This window comes from Cervus elaphus, chromosome 27 (assembly GCF_910594005.1).
Source record: "Cervus elaphus chromosome 27, mCerEla1.1, whole genome shotgun sequence".
Lineage (NCBI taxonomy): Eukaryota > Metazoa > Chordata > Mammalia > Artiodactyla > Cervidae > Cervus > Cervus elaphus.
Window position 1 is genome coordinate 60,302,835 of NC_057841.1, and position 17,214 is coordinate 60,320,048.

Here is a 17,214-nt window from a genome sequence, read left to right on the forward strand (position 1 = left end):
CACAGTCCTCAGGGCTGGTTGTAACAACTGGAGGCATTCAGGAGAGTGAGCTCAAAGAGAAGAGGGCGGTGGTTTGAGATGTGGCTTGTTTTGACAAACGCGATTAGGCATCAGAGTGGGAGAGAGATTGAGGAGGACGGAGAGGCAGCCCAAATTCCCACCTTCTGAGGATGACACCCCTGGATCACAGTGCAGTCCTTCTGATACACATCCTTCCACAGGTGAAGAAGCCGGCGAAGGCAGGGAGCGACTCGGAAAGCTGATGACCTGGCTGACTCAGGTCTGAGACGGCGGGACTCATTCCTACCCCGCCAGCCCCCGGCGTTCCTGCCCAGACTGAGCAGATTCCAAGGCTTCCTGTTTGTGCTCATTTAAGCATCAGTCCCCTCTTTCTCTCCAGGAAGCCCAAGTGAAGCAGGGATGATGTTGGTTTGCAACACCATCAGTCTGTAGGAGGCAACTTGAGCTTAGAAAGTGAGAATTGAAACTCCCACCTGGAACCGGGTCTGCTCCTGCAGTCCTGGGTGTGGGGGGCGGGGGGAGGCAGAGGGCAGACAAGAGCAGAGAGGCTGCACCACCCAGGGCATGTGCTTGGATTTGGCAAACTTAGAGGAGTTAGGGGGCTTCCCAGGTGACTCCGCAGTAAAGAATGCACCTGCAGTGCAGGAGAGGCAGGAGACAAGCGTTCAGTCCCCGGGGGGTGGGGGGGGGGAAGGTCCACCAGAGGAGGAAATGGCAACCCGCTCCAGTGTCCTTGCCTGGAGAATTCCACGGACAAAGGAGCCTGGTGGGCTACAGTCTGTGGGGTCGCAGAGTCAGACACGACTGACGGACAGAGCACAATGTTTCACTAGAGGCTTGGTGGTTGTCCAGCATTTCAGAGGGGCTGCCTGCTGTGGGTTGAAAGTTGACCCAGATGGATTCTCAATCCCTTTCAAGTATTAGAGGTTGTGATTCTAAATGGAGCAACTGGTCAATAGCGGGTGATTCAGGCTCTGAAATCACCCAGACCTGAAGCGCACAGAGTATTTTACTTGAAAGGCAGAACTGTGGCAACAGTGTCTGTGAATTTAAGGATTCATACTTTTTTGGCTCAGTAATCGATTTCTTGGCATTTTATCTTATAGAACTACCAAGACACACACACACACACACTCATTGCAGCATAAGTTGGAAACAAATTAGCAAGAGAGAAGAGACTGGGGGAAGACCACACACCAAGCTCAGGGCAGGAAAACATCTCTGGTCTTGTTAGTTTCCATTCCCCTAGAGGATCTATTGTGCCTGCCGGTACTGTCCTTGTAGCCAGGTGGGTCCTAAAATGCCCGGTACCTGATGGAAAATTTGGGCTGCATGGTTGACGGATGTACCACAGTTGGGCTTTAAGATGGCCCAATACAGAAGTTGTTTCTCAAAAGGAGAGTGGGTATCTATAGGAGATCCCTGGCAGTCCATCAGTTAGGACTTGGCACTTTTACCGTGGAGGCATGGCTTCAAGCTCTGGTTGGGGAACATGCCAGCCACATGGCATGGCAAAAAGAAAAAAGAGGAGAGTAGGCGTCTACAGAGGAGGGCATCCATTAACTCCGAAAGCCTAAAAACCTGCTCTGTGATGCTCTTTTGGTGCTTGCTAGAGTTTGCAAAAGCATTCTTATCTGCCGTCAACACTCTGATGTTCTATTATTCCACCTTACTATTGTATCTGTTGGCTCACATGATCTAAGTGGTAGAGCAGCTTACACTGGATCTGGATTGGCTGCGGAATCTTCCCCTGTTATGGTTCCCTTTAAAACTGGCAGGCTTACGGTCACTTTGTAGGTGGGCTGGTGTAACAGTGGCCTCCAAATTCTGAAAGTACTTCAGTGTTGTTCTCTTTATTCAAGAGACATTCTTGTTATCTTTATTCTTTATTCTTGTTCTCTTTATTCCCAGTGTTGTTCTCTTTATTCAAGATGGTTGTTTAGAGGTGCCACAACTGGTCTTTCACCTTGAAAGGGATCGCTCCACACGATCCAGACTACTGAACTTCCAGAAACGCGACTAAGATGGCAGAAGTGAAATTTTTGCTTTTTTCTCACTCTCTCTAGTTTGTACGTTTCTGACTGAAGCATCAAAACTACTTGCTATTTCCTGGGAGTTCCCTGGTGGCCTAGGGGTTAGGATTCTGGGCTTTCACTGCAGTGACCTGGGGCCCAGGTTCAATCCCCGGTCAGGGAACTGTGTTCCCATAAGCTGTGTGGTGTGGCCAAAAAAAAAAAAAAAAGCATTTACTACTACATATTCATCAGCTCCAGCCAGTATAATTTTATCAATGTAGGAAAATGTGATATTTTTTCAGAGTGTCCTAATGATCAAGATCTCTGGAAACAACATTATGGCAGACAGTAGGATGTGTGTACGGGGGAGTCACTCAGTCGTGTCTGACTCTTCTTGACCCCAGGGACTGTAGCCCACCAGGCTCCTCTGCCCATGGGATTCTCCAGGCAAGAATACTGGAGTGGGTAGCCTTTACCTTCTCCAGGGGATCTTCCCAACCCGGGGACTGAATCCAGGTCTCCAGCATTGCAGGCAGATTCTTTACTGTGTGAGCCTCCAGGGAAGCCCCCAAACTGACATAATTCCAAGGCAAGACTGTGAGGGTATACTGATGGCTTTTCCACCTAAAAGCAAATTGCTTCTGGTGGTCCTTACAAATTGGTACGGAAAAAAGACTTATTTCGGTCAATAGCTACGTGCCAAGTGCCAGGGGCTCTGTTGATTTGCTCAGGTAAAGATCTGGAATAGCCGCTACAGTTGGAGTCACCACCTGATTAAGTTTACATTAGTCCCTAAGAGTTGGACTACAAAGAAAGCTGAACGCCAAAGAATTGATGCTTTTGAACTGTGGTGTTGGAGAAGACTCTTCAGAGTCCCCTGGACTGCAAGGAGATCGAACCAGTCCATCCCAAAGGAAATCAGTCCTGAATATTCATTGCAAGGACGGATGCTGAAGCTCCAATACTTTGGCCACCTGATGCGAAGAACTGACTCATTTGAAAAGACCCTGATGCTGCGAAAGATTGAAGGTGGGAGGAGAAGGGGGTGACAGAGGATGAAATGATTAGATGGCATCACCGACTTAATGGACATGAGTTTGGGTAAACTCTGGGAGTTGGTGATGGACAGGGAGGCCTGGCGTGCTGCAGTCCATAGGGTCGCAAAGAGTCGGACACAACTGAGCGACTAAACTCAACAGAACAAGTCCTGCAGAACGCGCGACTGGGAGCTTCAAAAGGCCCGCCTCTCCCAGGCCCGGCCCCCGTCCTGCACGCCGCGCGGTGAAAGCCCCGCCTTCCGTGGTCGCTGTCATCCAATGGCCTACATACACGGCTCGGTGACTGCCCAGGCTTTAGGTGTCCGCCTGGCGCCTGAGCAGAGTCTTGGGGAACTCGGTTGCTCTTAAGCAGTCCCGACCCCAAGCTGCCCGAGCGACACGCAAACTCCCCCCGCAGTTCCCTCGCAAGGGGCGGACGAGGCCTCTGAGACCGCTCGCCCCCCGCCCGCGGAGCCCCGGGTCGACCCCCGACGCGGCGCTCGCCGCGCGGAACTCTGGGAGTGGTAGTTCTCTTCCTGCTGGCTCCCTCTGGCTGTATCGGCGGCCGAGACTCGTCGGACTACAACTCCCAGATGCCCGAGGGCGCCTCCGCTCGGGGGGCCGGCGAGGCCGGTGGGCGGGGCCGGGCCGGCGCTCCGCAGCTGTCAGCGACTCCTGGAGCCGGCCGGCTGCCTAGGTGTGCCCCCCCGCGACCCCACCGGAGACACCAGCATGGTGCGCGCCAGCACCGTGGGGGCGCATCTCCCCGCGTCCGGCTTGGACATCTTCGGGGACCTGAGGAAGATGAACAAGCGCCAGGTGAGGGCGGCCCGCGTGGCTGTCGCGCCGCGGAGCCGGGGTCTCGGAGGCCCAGGGTTCGAATCCTCACAGAGCCGCGGGTGGGCGCGCTCTTGCCCTGACGGGGGCGCGGTTAGCGGAGCGGGGGGTAGCCGGGAGGGGAGCGAAGGGGACCCCGTCCTGCGCGGTCTCGCCCTGACGGGGGCGCGGTTAGAGGAGCGGGGGGCCGGGAGGGGAGGGAAGGGAACCCCGTCCTGTGGGCGTCAGGTGTGGTTGAGGAAGCGGGGCGGGGAGAGCTGGCTCTCCCGCGAGGGACCCCGAGGGGCCGCCCGGTGGCCCCGGGGCCGGGCGTCTCTGCGGGGCTCTCGAGGCCGGGCGTGAGGTAGGCTGCCCGCGGGTGGAAGCGGCAGGCGTGGGGGGAGAGCTTCCGAGAGAGGGGAGCTGTCCCCTGATTGCCCCCGCAGCGCAGCATCTTCCCTTCCCGGGGACTCAGGACCAAATGAGGCGCCTCGTGCGGGAGAGCGCGCCGGACCTTCTCCGTCACTGTGGACCGAACCGGTGTTCCGGAAGGGCTTCCAGGGGCCCTCCCTAGCCTCCTTCTCAGACTCCCTGCTCTGGCAGCGCCTTGAAGCTCGGAGACGGCTCGCTGCGGGGTCTTAGGGCACCTGGGCTTCATCTCTCACCCCTCCTGAGAGGACCTCCGAGGAAGACTTCCTGTTGCCCTCCCCTTAGCCAGCCTCGGTACCCCGCTCTCTTTCTTTCTTCCAAGTAGAATTTCAGACGAGTGCAGTAGTGTTGGGGGGTTCGGGGACTTGCATCTGGTGAACGGGGTTGAGAAACCTGGTTGTCTCTAGGGGTGCGTGTCAGATGAGCTCCTGGAAGCTTGTGTGATGAAGATGGATTGAGGCAAGAGATTATCACTAGCTTGAAAAGCCAACAGCTAATGCCCTGAGCGTTGATGCTGTTGCAAGAAAATCCTCCAGGAAGCAGTTGTTGTTGAGTCGCTCAGTCATGTCCGGCTCTTTGGGACCCCATGGGCTGCCGCCCGCCAGGCTCCATGGAACTGCCCCAGCAAGAATACTGCAGTGGGTTGCCAATTTCTTCTCCAGGGAATCTTCCCGACCCAGGGATCGAACCTGCATCTCCTGCATTGGCAGGTGGATTCTTTACCCCTGAGCCACTAGGGAAGCCAGCTCACCTCCCCACCAACCCGGACCCCAAGCAGAGACTTAATTAAAAATCTAAACTTAATTGGGTAGGTCTTTAAAATGTCTCTAAAACTGGTACCAATTACCAACTGCACACTGTCAGTGAAGGTCTTCTGAGGAGTGTGTCAAACCCTAAGTCGGTTTGCCTTTGAAAAGTTCTGTGTATCCCCACTCTCAGTGATAAGCCCCATTAGTAGCTATTTCAGTTGCCTACATTTGCTAATGTTCTAATTAAAATTCAGAAGCTCAAATTTGATACCTCCTTGTACTTTTTTTTCCTTTTAGTTTTGTCTTTTTTCTTTTTCCCTCCTGAATAGCATCCTATGACACCTTTTCAGGCATGCTCGCTCCACTAGTCGTCGAAGGACCTCCTTTTTCTGCTGCCCTTGCTTACTGTTAATTAAGGAAAGAGCCACATGCAAAAACAAGGACTCTTTGTTTCTGCAGTGAGGAAGAGAGGAAGAAAAACAGCCACTGGCATTTGTGCTGCCCTGCCAGTCACAATATCTGGTCTGAAATGTTTGTTTAAAACGCTGAGACGTTGGTTATTTCATCTTTGCTTGCCAAAGACTGAGTGTGGGCTTGCTTCTAAACTCTGCTGGGGTGATTAAGTGCCAAACATACAGAATTGGTAGGCAAAGATGAACAAGAAAAGGCACCAGTGTAATGTGGGGTGTGTATTTCCAATCTGCTTGTCAGTTCCATCAAAATGACTGTTTCTAGATGCCAGGGTTTCAATCCTAGACTTAGATAGTAGATCACTTAAAGCTGGGTTGTTAGAAGGGTGGTCTGTGGTTTTGAAATTAACTTCATTAGATTAGTTTGTTAGACTTCTACATAATTGACTATCTTTAGCAAATAGATGTCTTGCTCAAAGGAAATTTTTTTTTTTGAAGAATTGGTTTTACTTCCCCTCAATGAATTTTTCAAGCATAGACAATCATACTGGAAAATATATTCTTAGTACATAGTCTTTATTAGGTAAGTGGCAAGATCGTATAATTTGTTTGATTAGAGTAGAGCCCAGTGGTTTGAAAACCCGTATAAAATTGGACATCTTTGTAGAAAACCATGACTTGGGCCTTTCCTAATCAGAACAGCAATTCATAATGAAACAACAGTTGTTTATTAAACCAGGTAAGTCAAGCGGAGCAGGTGGCCAAGTTTTTGAATGTGAACTCCAGTGAATAACTTCTGCTTTAGACTGATGTGACTCAAAAAGTTGATTTTACTTTAGAAGCAACAGTTTAATATCTTATAGCCCAACACTTAATATCCACTCAGCACTCCAGTTTCCTTTTTTGTTCACCTGGGAATTTAGTTTCATAATTTGCTATTGACACTTTTGCCAAGGAGTTTTAAAAAATGGTATGTAACTTTAATTTTATTTTCCTGTTTTCACTGACTACATCAAAATATTTTAGTTATTTTAATTCATTTTTTGTCCCCACTTTTGTAACCTTCACAATTACCTCAAAGTACATACTTTCACACAGTTGCAATTTTAGCAAGAGACTTTGCTTTTCCTTCTTCCCTGTCGTATCAGAATATGTCTTCATGTTTTGTCACAGTTTTCAAAATGATTATTTTAATGCACTAATAAATAATACAATAATTATTTTAGTGTACTTTAATGTCAAATTGCCCTTCCTTTAAATACTTCCCATCTCTCTCAGATTTTGAATTAATATTCACTCATGATAAGAATTTTAAAGAATCGAGAGTAAAGTAGCTTAAAAAAGACAATTCAATCACTCATGATTCCACCATGCTAAGATAGCCTGTCTCAGCATCTCAGAGGATCTCCTTGTGTTTGCTTTAGAAACTGTTCTGTGGTTTGTGGAGATCCTACTTCAGCCTGCGTTTTTCACTCAGTGTGACTTTGCGTGTTTGGTCCTACCATTAAAATTCTTTCTTTGTTCGGCAGGCCCCAGTCAGGAGCCGTCCTGGAGGTCGGTGGGGATGTGCAGTGCTGTGGACCTGGGCCTCCTGGTCTCAGCTGGAGTGAGGGCATCTAGTTAGAGCCAGGAGCTGACTCGGGTGGCCTTCCCACTGTGTTCTTTTTTTTTTAACTTACTGACTTTTAATTGAAGGATAATCGCTTTGCCATATTGTATTAGTTTCTGCTGTACATCAGCATGCATCAGCCATCAGTATACAGAGGTCCCCTCCTGAACCGCCCTCTCACCTCCCCCCACTCCCCGTGTTCTTAAGGGAATATTTGATGCTCATCATTTAGAATATTTGCGAAAACTCTATAAATAGGCATTTACAGTTTCTGTTGAATTTTACATTGTAATTCCCAAGGCAGAATGACCTTGTGTAGAACAGAGTGCTGTAGGACTAGGACTTTGCACCCTCATTTGGGGCCCAGGTGAAGCACGCCACGTGGACCAGGCTCTCGGGTGAGACCTCTGCCCTCTGTGCTGAGGTGGAAGGCAGAGCCCTAGCACTTGAGAGGTGGGGCCCCTCAGGGTTGAAGGCTCTGGGGGATTCTGAAGAGGTAAGGAAAGTTGTACCCAGGCATTAACAAAGCAGGTCCCACAGGTTACTCTGGCTCCCTCCCTCTCCTTTTCTTTCGTTGAAGGAGAAAAGATGTGTGGGCATTCCATGGTCAGAGGGGCTTCCCTGGTGGCTCAGATGGTAAAGAACCTGCCTGCAGTCCAGGAGACCCGGGTTCGACCCCTGGGTCAGGAAGATGCCCTGGAGAAGAGCCTGGCAACCCACTCCAGTATTCTTACCTGGAGAACTCCATGGACAGGGAAGCCTGGCGGGCTACAGTCCATGGGGTCACAAAGAGTCAGATGCGGCTAACACTTTCACTTTCCATGGTCAAAAATTGAAATTCTACCTAATCTTGTAGTTTGTGTGTACGAGTTTCAATTCCTAAAGTCACTTTTGGCCAAAAAAAAAAAAAAGTCCTAAAGCTTTTTTAAAAAAAAAAAAAACAAGCACATCTCCGAACTGGAGCGAATGGATGTTCTGCCATGGTCCTCACTTCTGGTTTGCCCTGTTTTCTTCCAGCTCTACTACCAGGTCTTAAACTTCGCCATGATCGTGTCCTCTGCGCTCATGATCTGGAAAGGCCTGATTGTCCTCACCGGCAGTGAGAGCCCCATCGTGGTGGTGCTGAGGTGGGTCCTGCTGGCCATCCAGCTACTGTCGGGTACCCAGGAGCTGTGTGGACACCCCAAACTCAGTGTCTTAGTTGGATAAGCTTTAGAGTGTTCTTTGTTGATACTTGTTTTGAAAAGGTTTCATTTTTTTTTCTGGCTTTTGTTGAAAAATCTTCTTTTTCAATAGACATTTGAGGCATTTCATCATGTTGATCTCATGCTCCAGGGTAATATGCTTTGCTTCCATCTTTTAATGTTTTGTGCTTCCCTGGTGGCTCAGAGGGTAAAGAATCTGCCTGCAATGCAGGAGACCCAAGTTCGATCCCTGGGTCGGAAAGACCCCTAGGAGAAAGGAATGGCAAACCCACTCCAGTATTCTAGCCTGGAGAATTCCATGGACAGAGGAGCCTGGTGGGCTACAGCCCATGGACTTGTGAAGAGTCAGACATGGCTGAGCAATTACCTCCTTCACTTTCAAGTGCTTGAAGATGCTAATATGCCTTAGATAGTTGAGTCTCCCTGAGGTGGGCATGGAGCCCCTTTGCTCTCCAGGGGGAGAGGCAGGCTGTGGCAGTGCTGTGGGCAAGGTCAGAGCCGACCAGGGCAGGAGAAGCAGCAGGGCTCCTGGCTCCCTGTCCCTCCTCTGGGCCCTGCAGCCACGTGATGGGGGCAGCTCCGGCCCTGGCTTCACCGGGCCGCCCTTCGTGATTGGCCAAGGGACCCACTTCTAGAGATACAGCGTTTTCATAAACTCAGGAGCCCGAGGATGGCATAACTCACACACAGAGCTAAGGGGGCTCTGAAGGGCCAGGTGATGAGTTAGGAGAGAGAAGGGGGCCAGGCTCAGGGGCCCCTGAGCCTGGCTTCAGTTGTGACAGCTCTGCTTTTACCCATTTTATGTGATTATACTTTACCTGGTAAGATTTCCCTTGAAAGAAGGATTTTAAGGCTTTTGGGGAAAAAAATAGAAGAAATTAAACCCCTCAAATTCAGATGGGCCCTTGTCATTCAACAAATAAGGTAGCTGAGGTCTAGTGAGGCGACGTTGCTTCCATCTCACAGTTACTTCTGCAGAGCCAGAACTCCATCTGGGGTGCTCGGGCTCTTCTTCAATCCACAGGCACACCTGCACGCAGAGATTATTATGGAGTTGCAGCACGTGGGGACTTTTTCTTCTTTTAAAGCATCCTTTACAATTCTAGATTCCTGGTGGCTCAGAGGTTAAAGCGTCTGCCTGCAATGCAGGAGACCTGGGTTCGATCACTGGGTTGGGAAGATCCCCTGGAGAAGGAAATGGCAACCCACTCCAGTATTCTTGCCTGGAGAATCCCATGGACGGAGGAGCCTGGTGGGCTACATTAGTCCATGGGGTCGCGCAAAGAGTCGGACACGACTGAGTGACTTCACTTTCACTTTACAATTCTAAAGCAGTTTGATTGGTCAGCATAAGCTGTTGACATCACAAGGGATGTGTGACCTTGGGGAACTCCCTGGCCTGTTAAGGAAGGCAAGTGTAAGTTGTTATTAGTTGTTCAAATGTAATTTAAACATTTCAGAGAACTGCTGTCCTAATGGGGCATGATAATGACTCTATGCCAATCTGCAGTGCGCACTTCCTACCTCTAAGACTTGTTCAGGGAGTTGTTTTTAAACAAACAAAACAAGGTCCTTGTTATCACAGACTGAGATGGTTCTCTTCCCTCTGCATGTCTTCCGGAATTTTGTTGAAGTAAAGATGAAGCGGTAGATTAAGAAATTATCCTAAGCATTTTAACTGTCATTCTTTAAAAGAAAATGAACCCCTGAAGCAATTATGTTGTATTTTCAGAAGATGACAAAATGAATTTCTGTGTTGGGGGAACAAATAACTTTCTGTGTTGTCAGTTAGGCTGTCAGCTCAATCGCTCAGTCGTGTCTGACTCTCTGCAACCCCATGGACTGCAGCACGCCAGGCCTCCCCAGCACTAACTCCTAGAGCTTGCTCAAACTCATGCCCATCAAGTGTTCTGTGCTGGGGGAAGAACAAATTTGTTTTTACTTAGATATCTTCTCTTTCTTTTCCTCTTAGTCATTTATATTTCTAGCTGTTTCTACCTTTTAAATTCACGTTTTCTATTTTTGATTGCTGAATCTATTACCAGACTTAGTGGCAAAGGTTTCACTTAAAAATAAACCTCTTGGCAATTCCCTGGAGGTTCAGTGGTTAGGACTTCAAGCTTTCATTGCCAAGGGCACAGGTTCAGTCCCTGATCAGGGAACTAAAACCCCACAAGCCTCACGGCAAGGCAATAAAATAAACCTCTCTGTAGTCGCAGGCCAGGCTCGGCTACTTGCCCCCTGGCTCCCTTCCTCGTGTGCTGACAAGTTGAAGGTCAGCAGCCCTGGTGGGACGGGAGGACCAGCATCTGGAATGGCTCCTTTTGTGAACCCACATCTTCCTGTAAAGCTCCCCATCTCTTCATTAGACAGGTTCCTTCTCCCCCTTCCTGCCCTCGACAAACTAACTCATCGTTGGTTGTCAGACCCCTGTATTTAGGTCTTATTTATTTTCTCATGGATTAAAACAAATCAGGAGCACATACGAAATGAATTCTGTTTCGATGATTTCAGCTTCCACTAAATTACGTACACACGACAGAATGCAAGAATTACCCTAGAGTATTAACCAGCTTTCAGAGTCTGTAGTTCTGAATGAAAAATAGTATTTGTATTGATAGATGTAAAACCCTTATAAGGCTAAAAATGGATTTTTACTTCAAGGAGTCCAGCTTATTCTTGGTTCTTTTTCCACCTAATACAAATCATCGAGCAGCCACTAGTGCCTTTTCATGCTCAAATCCAAGAAGAAATCACTCCCTTTCTCATCGTTGTCCCCTTGAGCAGGCAGATGGGAATCTCTGTAGCTTGTTTTATTGCTCATAGATCTGCTTGACGGTTGACAAAAGCTGACATTCCAAGTGGTATGTTTGTTAATATCCTTTGTGATTTGAAACATTTGCCTGGTGAGCCCAAGGCACTTCTGACGTGACTTTGTGCTTCTTTCCAGCGGCAGCATGGAGCCAGCCTTTCACAGGGGCGACCTTCTGTTCCTAACGAATTTCCGGGAAGACCCCATTAGAGCTGGAGAAATTGTTGTTTTCAAAGTCGAAGGACGAGACATCCCAATAGTTCACAGAGTAATCAAAGTTCACGAAAAGTAAAGAGCCTTTACTTCTCTCTGATTTTATTTTGTAGACAAGACTGTGGACAGCTTTAATGGTTGATTAGAAAGTAGCAAAAACACTGGATTACGTTCCTAGGTTTGCCATTTAGTGATTGGGGTGACTTTGGACCTGCGACTTAACTCAGGCGGTGAGATGTGAATGTCAGTACTTTACCCACAGTAACCCCCAGGGTGAGTGTGAGGATGAAATGATGTTTACTAAAGCACTTGACAGACTTGCTGTACAAGGTAAGGTGGGATGTATTCTTGCATAACATTAATTAATTATTTGAAGGAGTCTCAAAAGAAAATCAAATCTCATGGTAACTGAGGATCATTTTGGTGAGAGAATTATCTCCTGAAATGCAGAAAGCTACCTGTTTCTCTTTCTCACTATGGACCAGCTGGCATTCTCAGCAGTAATATTAGCCTTGGATGAATAAAAATTCCTTTCCCCAGCCCATCCCATGATTTGATTGCTGCATATCCAGCATTAATCCCACCCCCACCCCCCCACAAACAGCTTTGCCTTTCCCTTAAATGTCAGTGATGACTTAGTAACACACTACTTGGGGACCAGAAGCAATTGTTTCTAGCTCAAATATATTGTTTCCCTGAGAGAGTACAGTCAAGTGATTAGTGAAAATGGTACGTTTTATTTATTTGGTTATTCATTTACCTTTATGCATCTTAGTTCAGCCTTTTACTTGCATGAGTTGTAGAATTAAAATTAGGTATGTGTATTTGTATTTTTTAAATAATGGAGCATTGCTCCGTTATTGCGTGTGTGTGTGTGTGTGTGTGTGAATCTATTTCTGATAAGAGATTCTCATTCCATTCAGTATTTCCAGGTGTTCCCCAAAGATGTTTGATACTTAAAATATCCACTTTATTTGACTCTAAACGTTAGCATGACCCTGTTTCAGTTTGTGTTAATACACTGGGACTACAACTAGCATTACCTTGTTCATAGTGCTTGATAACTTACAGATGAAGAAATACGCTCTGTCATGATTGTGACAGAACTCGTACCTGATTTTAAAACAATATCCAAAGATGAGAAGTTGCTCAAAACTGGGAAATAATGATATTTTTCTGTAACTTACATGAATTGTGAGTGACAGCCCAGATTTTTTCCCTCTTAATTTCTTGTATAACCATGGCTGCAAGTCAGCTAGCTCCCTTTGGTACAGTTTCAAATCTTTGTGGGCTTTTAATATTTTATCAAATTATTTAACACATTTTGTCATTTGTCTTATTGAAAAATAGACCCTCTTAATAGTTCTATAAGGCTGTAGTATTGTGTTTCTGGTGTCAGGGCTGTGTAAGCCCCAGTTTACAATGTTTAAAACAGTTCCTACCTGTCTGTAACACAGCAGTTTCATGGCGTTCATAATTCCTGTTTGTTTGCAAACTGGATGATATGCCACTTGGCTCAGTGGTGAAAGAAATAAGGCATTCACACATCCCACGTTTGGTAAGGGAAAGAAAGTCTGAGAAGAGCTAAGAGAACACTTGTGTTTGAATTACCTTATGTTCAGGTCTGTGTAATCTGGTACTCAGTTCACGCCTAGAGTCAAGAGGAATATAATCCGTGTTAACCTGTTGGTCCATGAGGACAGAGAATGGACAGAAATCGACACTAGAGCTAGTCATGGCCTTCCTGGTACCCTGCGCTATGCCATGCTTTTTGGTCAACAGGGGAACATCCGTGTTTTTGAATTTAAGTCTACAAAATTGTCATTAGATCTGTGCTTGAGTTGAATGGTTGTCTGCCAGCAGGCATCTTAAGGCGAAAAAGATCAAGTCACGTTTGACTGCTTTTCCCAATGCCCACCCTTGCCTGTAAAGTGTAGGCTACACTGACAGTTTCCTAACAATGCTGCACTGAAAATTATCTTTGAAAGGACCTTGTTTTGCTTTCCAGAGACAATGGAGACATCAAATTTCTGACTAAAGGAGATAATAATGAAGTTGATGATAGAGGCTTGTACAAAGAAGGCCAGAACTGGCTCGAGAAGAAGGACGTGGTCGGGCGCGCCCGAGGGTGAGTTTTCTTTAAGTTCCATAGAATATGCAGAAACCAGAAAAATATCAGAAACAAAGAAGTCAAGTGTAGAGGGTAATGGAATCGTTCATTCCGGAGATGATATGTCAGGAGAGTTGTAAGCAGTTCTTCCTTACCTTGTGAGGAGTAGACGAAGCTCAGAACTGCCCGAGGACCTGAAATCTAAAGCTGAATGCCAGTATTCTATCTATATCATGGATTCAATTCTATTTTGAAAATAAATCCTCACGTGGAGTTTGGTTATTTATAAATTTTAAATAATTAGAAATAATCCTTTCAGAAATAACTACTGTTTAACACTGGTGAATAGTCTAGATATTCCTTGTGCCTATATAGATGTGTGTGTGCATACATAATATATAATTTTACGTAAAGGAGTTTTATTTTTTTCACCCAGCAGGAAGTTGGAAGTAACTTTCTGTGCCAAATCTATACCCATATCCTTTTAAACAGCTGCATGCCGTTCCTCTGAGAATTGTAACTTCTCACTAGTCTTCTTTTGATGGATATTTAGATTGTTTCTTGGTTTTTCACTACTAAGGAAAGTTCTGTGATCATTTTTTTTTTCATACCCATCTTTGCATCATTGTTCCAGCCATGAGTTCTGCTTCTGACTGACACAGCAGAGCCTCTCCTCTTATTAAATACCAAAAAAGGTGACTCTTCCCCTCTCTCAGTGGCCCTTTTTCTGATTAACCCTTGCTAGAAATGTCCCCTTTCATTGAAATCCCACCGGCTGTGTGAGGCTGGAGAACGCGGGTGGCCGTTTTCGCAGATACCGCTCTCCTCATCAGCTTGCGGTTGGAGGCCTCTTCCTGCCCCTGCTCTCCCTCTGCTCACGTTTTAATCGCTTTCACTCTATTGCGTTTCCTCCTGAATATCTGCAGGAAGGTGAGGGAGACCTGCGGCTGGTCAGTCCTGTGTTTTTAGACACTCTGGTGAGAGGCTTTGTAGAAGTGAGAGGTTGGAGCTGTTGCATTTAAAGCAGACTGGAGGGTACCGAGGAGGTGTTCCCTTGTTTATCATCAGTGACATGATGGAGTCTTGGGTCAGACTGATTCTGTGTTGACATTAATTTTGTCAGCTACATCATTCATTGGCTGGTTTCTGCTGGCTTATTATCTCTGGGATCATAATCATGTTTGGGTATAAATGATGCTTTCCTCATTTGCATTCACTGCCCAACCAACTTCTTTGTTGCATCTGAAAAGTGCTGTGCAATGAAAATGATGCGGCTTCCCTGTCGGCTCAGATGGTAAAGAAACTGCCTGCAGTGCGGGAGACCTGGGTTCGATCCCTGGGTTGGGAAGATCCCCTGGAGAAGGGAGAGGCTACCCACTCCAGTATTCTGGCCTGGAGAATCCCCGAGGACAGAGGAGCCTGGCAGGCTACAGTCCATGGGGTCGCAGAGTCGGTCACAACTGAGCAAGTAAGCACACACAGTGAAAACCATGAGGATTCCTTCAGTTACAAACCAGTTATTCTTATGCTTTCAGAAGTCTCTCTCACAGCAGTTTACATATAGGTTGTCTGAATCTTACTTCTCTACTAAGAAAAATCAAGAACTCGCTTTGTGAAAGTTGCCGACTCCGTTGTAAAAGGGGCTCACCTGTTTTCATGCTGTTACAGCAGAATGCAGCAAGAGAAGACAACTAGCATCTCCAGCTCTTGATTTGCCTTCGTAAAAAATTGTCCTGGCTGTTGGCTCTGCTGCTTGTTACTGACAAAGCCTTTTGAGACAGCAGCGTGTGTTGTTTTTGTGGCCCCAGTCAGTGGTGTTCCCAAGGAAGGCTTTGCCCTAACGCTGATTTATAGTGTTTTTAAGTATTACTCTTATATTACAAACACTTTTTACATTTCTGGCTGTTTATCCCACAATTTAGGTTTTTACCATATGTCGGTATGGTCACCATAATAATGAACGACTATCCAAAATTTAAGGTAGGAATTTATTTGTATGTCTGTATTTTTAAAGAAAAATATTGGTGCTTCTACATGTGCAACTGTAGAGATGCAGTCTGTTTAAAATGTTTTGCTGGCTAATTCTTCTGCAGAGTATGTGCTGTTAACTATAAATTAATCATTTAAATTGTAAATTTTAGATTACTGAAAGTGGCTACTTCTGCCTTTTATGTTTATATGGTGTTTTCCAAAATGGTACCTATATATTTTTTGCTTTTTATTATGCACATCTTTAAACATAGGGAAAAAGTAGTTCAGTAAGCCTAGTAATGCTTATTTCCCAACTTCAACAAGAATAGTATCCATACATTTTTTTTTAAATCTCTTGAAGCACAATAGGAAGCCTCCACAAGAATGAGCGGAATGTGTGTGTTGGGCGTGTGACCCTCGGTCCCTCAGTGTGTGAGCGGTTTGAATTGTCAGGTGTTACTGACAGCTCACTTGGAGACAGCACGGGGAAGATGATTCTCTCCTGGTCCAGCCCTGACCAGCCTGTATCTGAATACACCCACAGACCAAATGCATCCGTAGACCTGTGTTTACACGTTTTCCTCTGTGTTTTCCTTACAGTATGCTCTTTTGGCTGTAATGGGTGCATATGTGTTATTGAAACGTGAATCCTGAAGTGCAAAGCAGTTCCTGGGACCAGATTGAAAGAAATTTTGTTGAAGAGAAAAGTTAATATATTTGAAATGTTCCACTGTCTGTATAAAAGGAAACAATGTGGAGACGTTTTGTCTTGATCGAATAAATGATTCATCAGTAAAGATTGCTTTCTCTGGTGGCCTCTGATTTGAATGTGTTCCATCCCTCTGCCGCTCACGATAATCGGGCTGAGCCAAGCTTGAGGCCCTGCAGCACTTCAGGAACCAGGCAGGCCGCCTCTGGGCCTGGCTAGCTGGGAGGACAGCGCATAGTCCAAACGTGGCATAGTTGTCACATCTGGGTTTTACAAATACAATTCCCTACTGTAGTGTCCTCAGCGGGAGAGAAACCCAAAAGCGAGGGGATGTATGTGCGTGTATAGCTGATTCATTTTGTTTTACAGTAGAAGCTCACACAGCATTGTAAAGCAATTATACTGCAATAAAAATTAATCATTTTTAAAAAAAATAAAATTCTTCAATTACTTTTTCTGGGGAAACAAACAGGCCCTGAAAAGGAAATGATTTCTTATTTATAGAAGTGCAGTCTGATAAATGAATAAAGCCTGTGAATCTTTCTGGAAGGAGAAGTGTGGTCTGCTTTGTCCTTGTGGCTGGTGTGTCTTGAGGTCATTGGATGGATTGTTTAATGAGAGTTGTAGCAATGTGTGCTCCTCTGATAAGCTGCAGAAAGCACAGAGGGTGGAAGGGCTGGTCCCTCTTCCCTTCAGCCTCCCTCCCTTTTCCGTTTCCCAGGGCTATAGTTTAGTCCTGCATGTAAAATAGTCCTTCATTAAAGTATTGATCAGACCCTAATATCCCGGCTGCCGCCTTAGGTCCTGGGGCTGCTCAGTCCCAGCTTGGAAGAAGGTTACAGTCCCCCAGCAGGAGGAACAGGTGATGAACTGACTTCAGGAGGGCCAGCTTCTGTGGGAAGGTGAAGCGGAGGTGTGGGTAGATGGTGATTTCCACACGGTCAGGGAAGACCTCCGAGCGGGGGACGGTGAGCAGAGTTTAAAGAACTGCGAGGCAGTGAGGCACAGACGTCTTGGGGAAGAGCCGTCCCGCAAGTGCAGAGCCCTGGCCCCTGGTAGACGAGGATTCTGATTCGGGAGGTCCGCGGGGAGGGGGCCTGAGACAGCA

At 46.7% G+C, this 17,214-nt stretch overlaps 1 protein-coding gene across 1 annotated transcript; it reads left to right on the forward strand.

The window, feature by feature from the left end:
- Positions 1-3,689: 3,689 nt before the first annotated feature.
- Positions 3,690-16,194, forward strand: SEC11C (SEC11 homolog C, signal peptidase complex subunit). The gene is made up of 6 exons (XM_043889470.1): positions 3,690-3,892; positions 8,104-8,213; positions 11,242-11,391; positions 13,325-13,444; positions 15,349-15,406; positions 15,998-16,194. The coding sequence occupies exons 1-6, from the start codon at positions 3,806-3,808 to the stop codon at positions 16,049-16,051; spliced, it is 579 nt and encodes a 192-aa protein (XP_043745405.1). The 5' UTR covers positions 3,690-3,805; the 3' UTR covers positions 16,052-16,194.
- The last annotated feature ends 1,020 nt before the right edge of the window (positions 16,195-17,214 follow it).

Coding starts and splice junctions, on each gene's coding strand:
- SEC11C (XM_043889470.1), top strand. CDS start 3,806: ATGGTGCGCGCCAGCACCGTGGGGGCGCATCTCCCCGCGTCCGGCTTG. Junction 3,893..8,103: donor GGAAGATGAACAAGCGCCAG/GTGAGGGCGGCC, acceptor GTTTTCTTCCAG/CTCTACTACCAGGTCTTAAA. Junction 13,445..15,348: donor GTGGTCGGGCGCGCCCGAGG/GTGAGTTTTCTT, acceptor CCCACAATTTAG/GTTTTTACCATATGTCGGTA.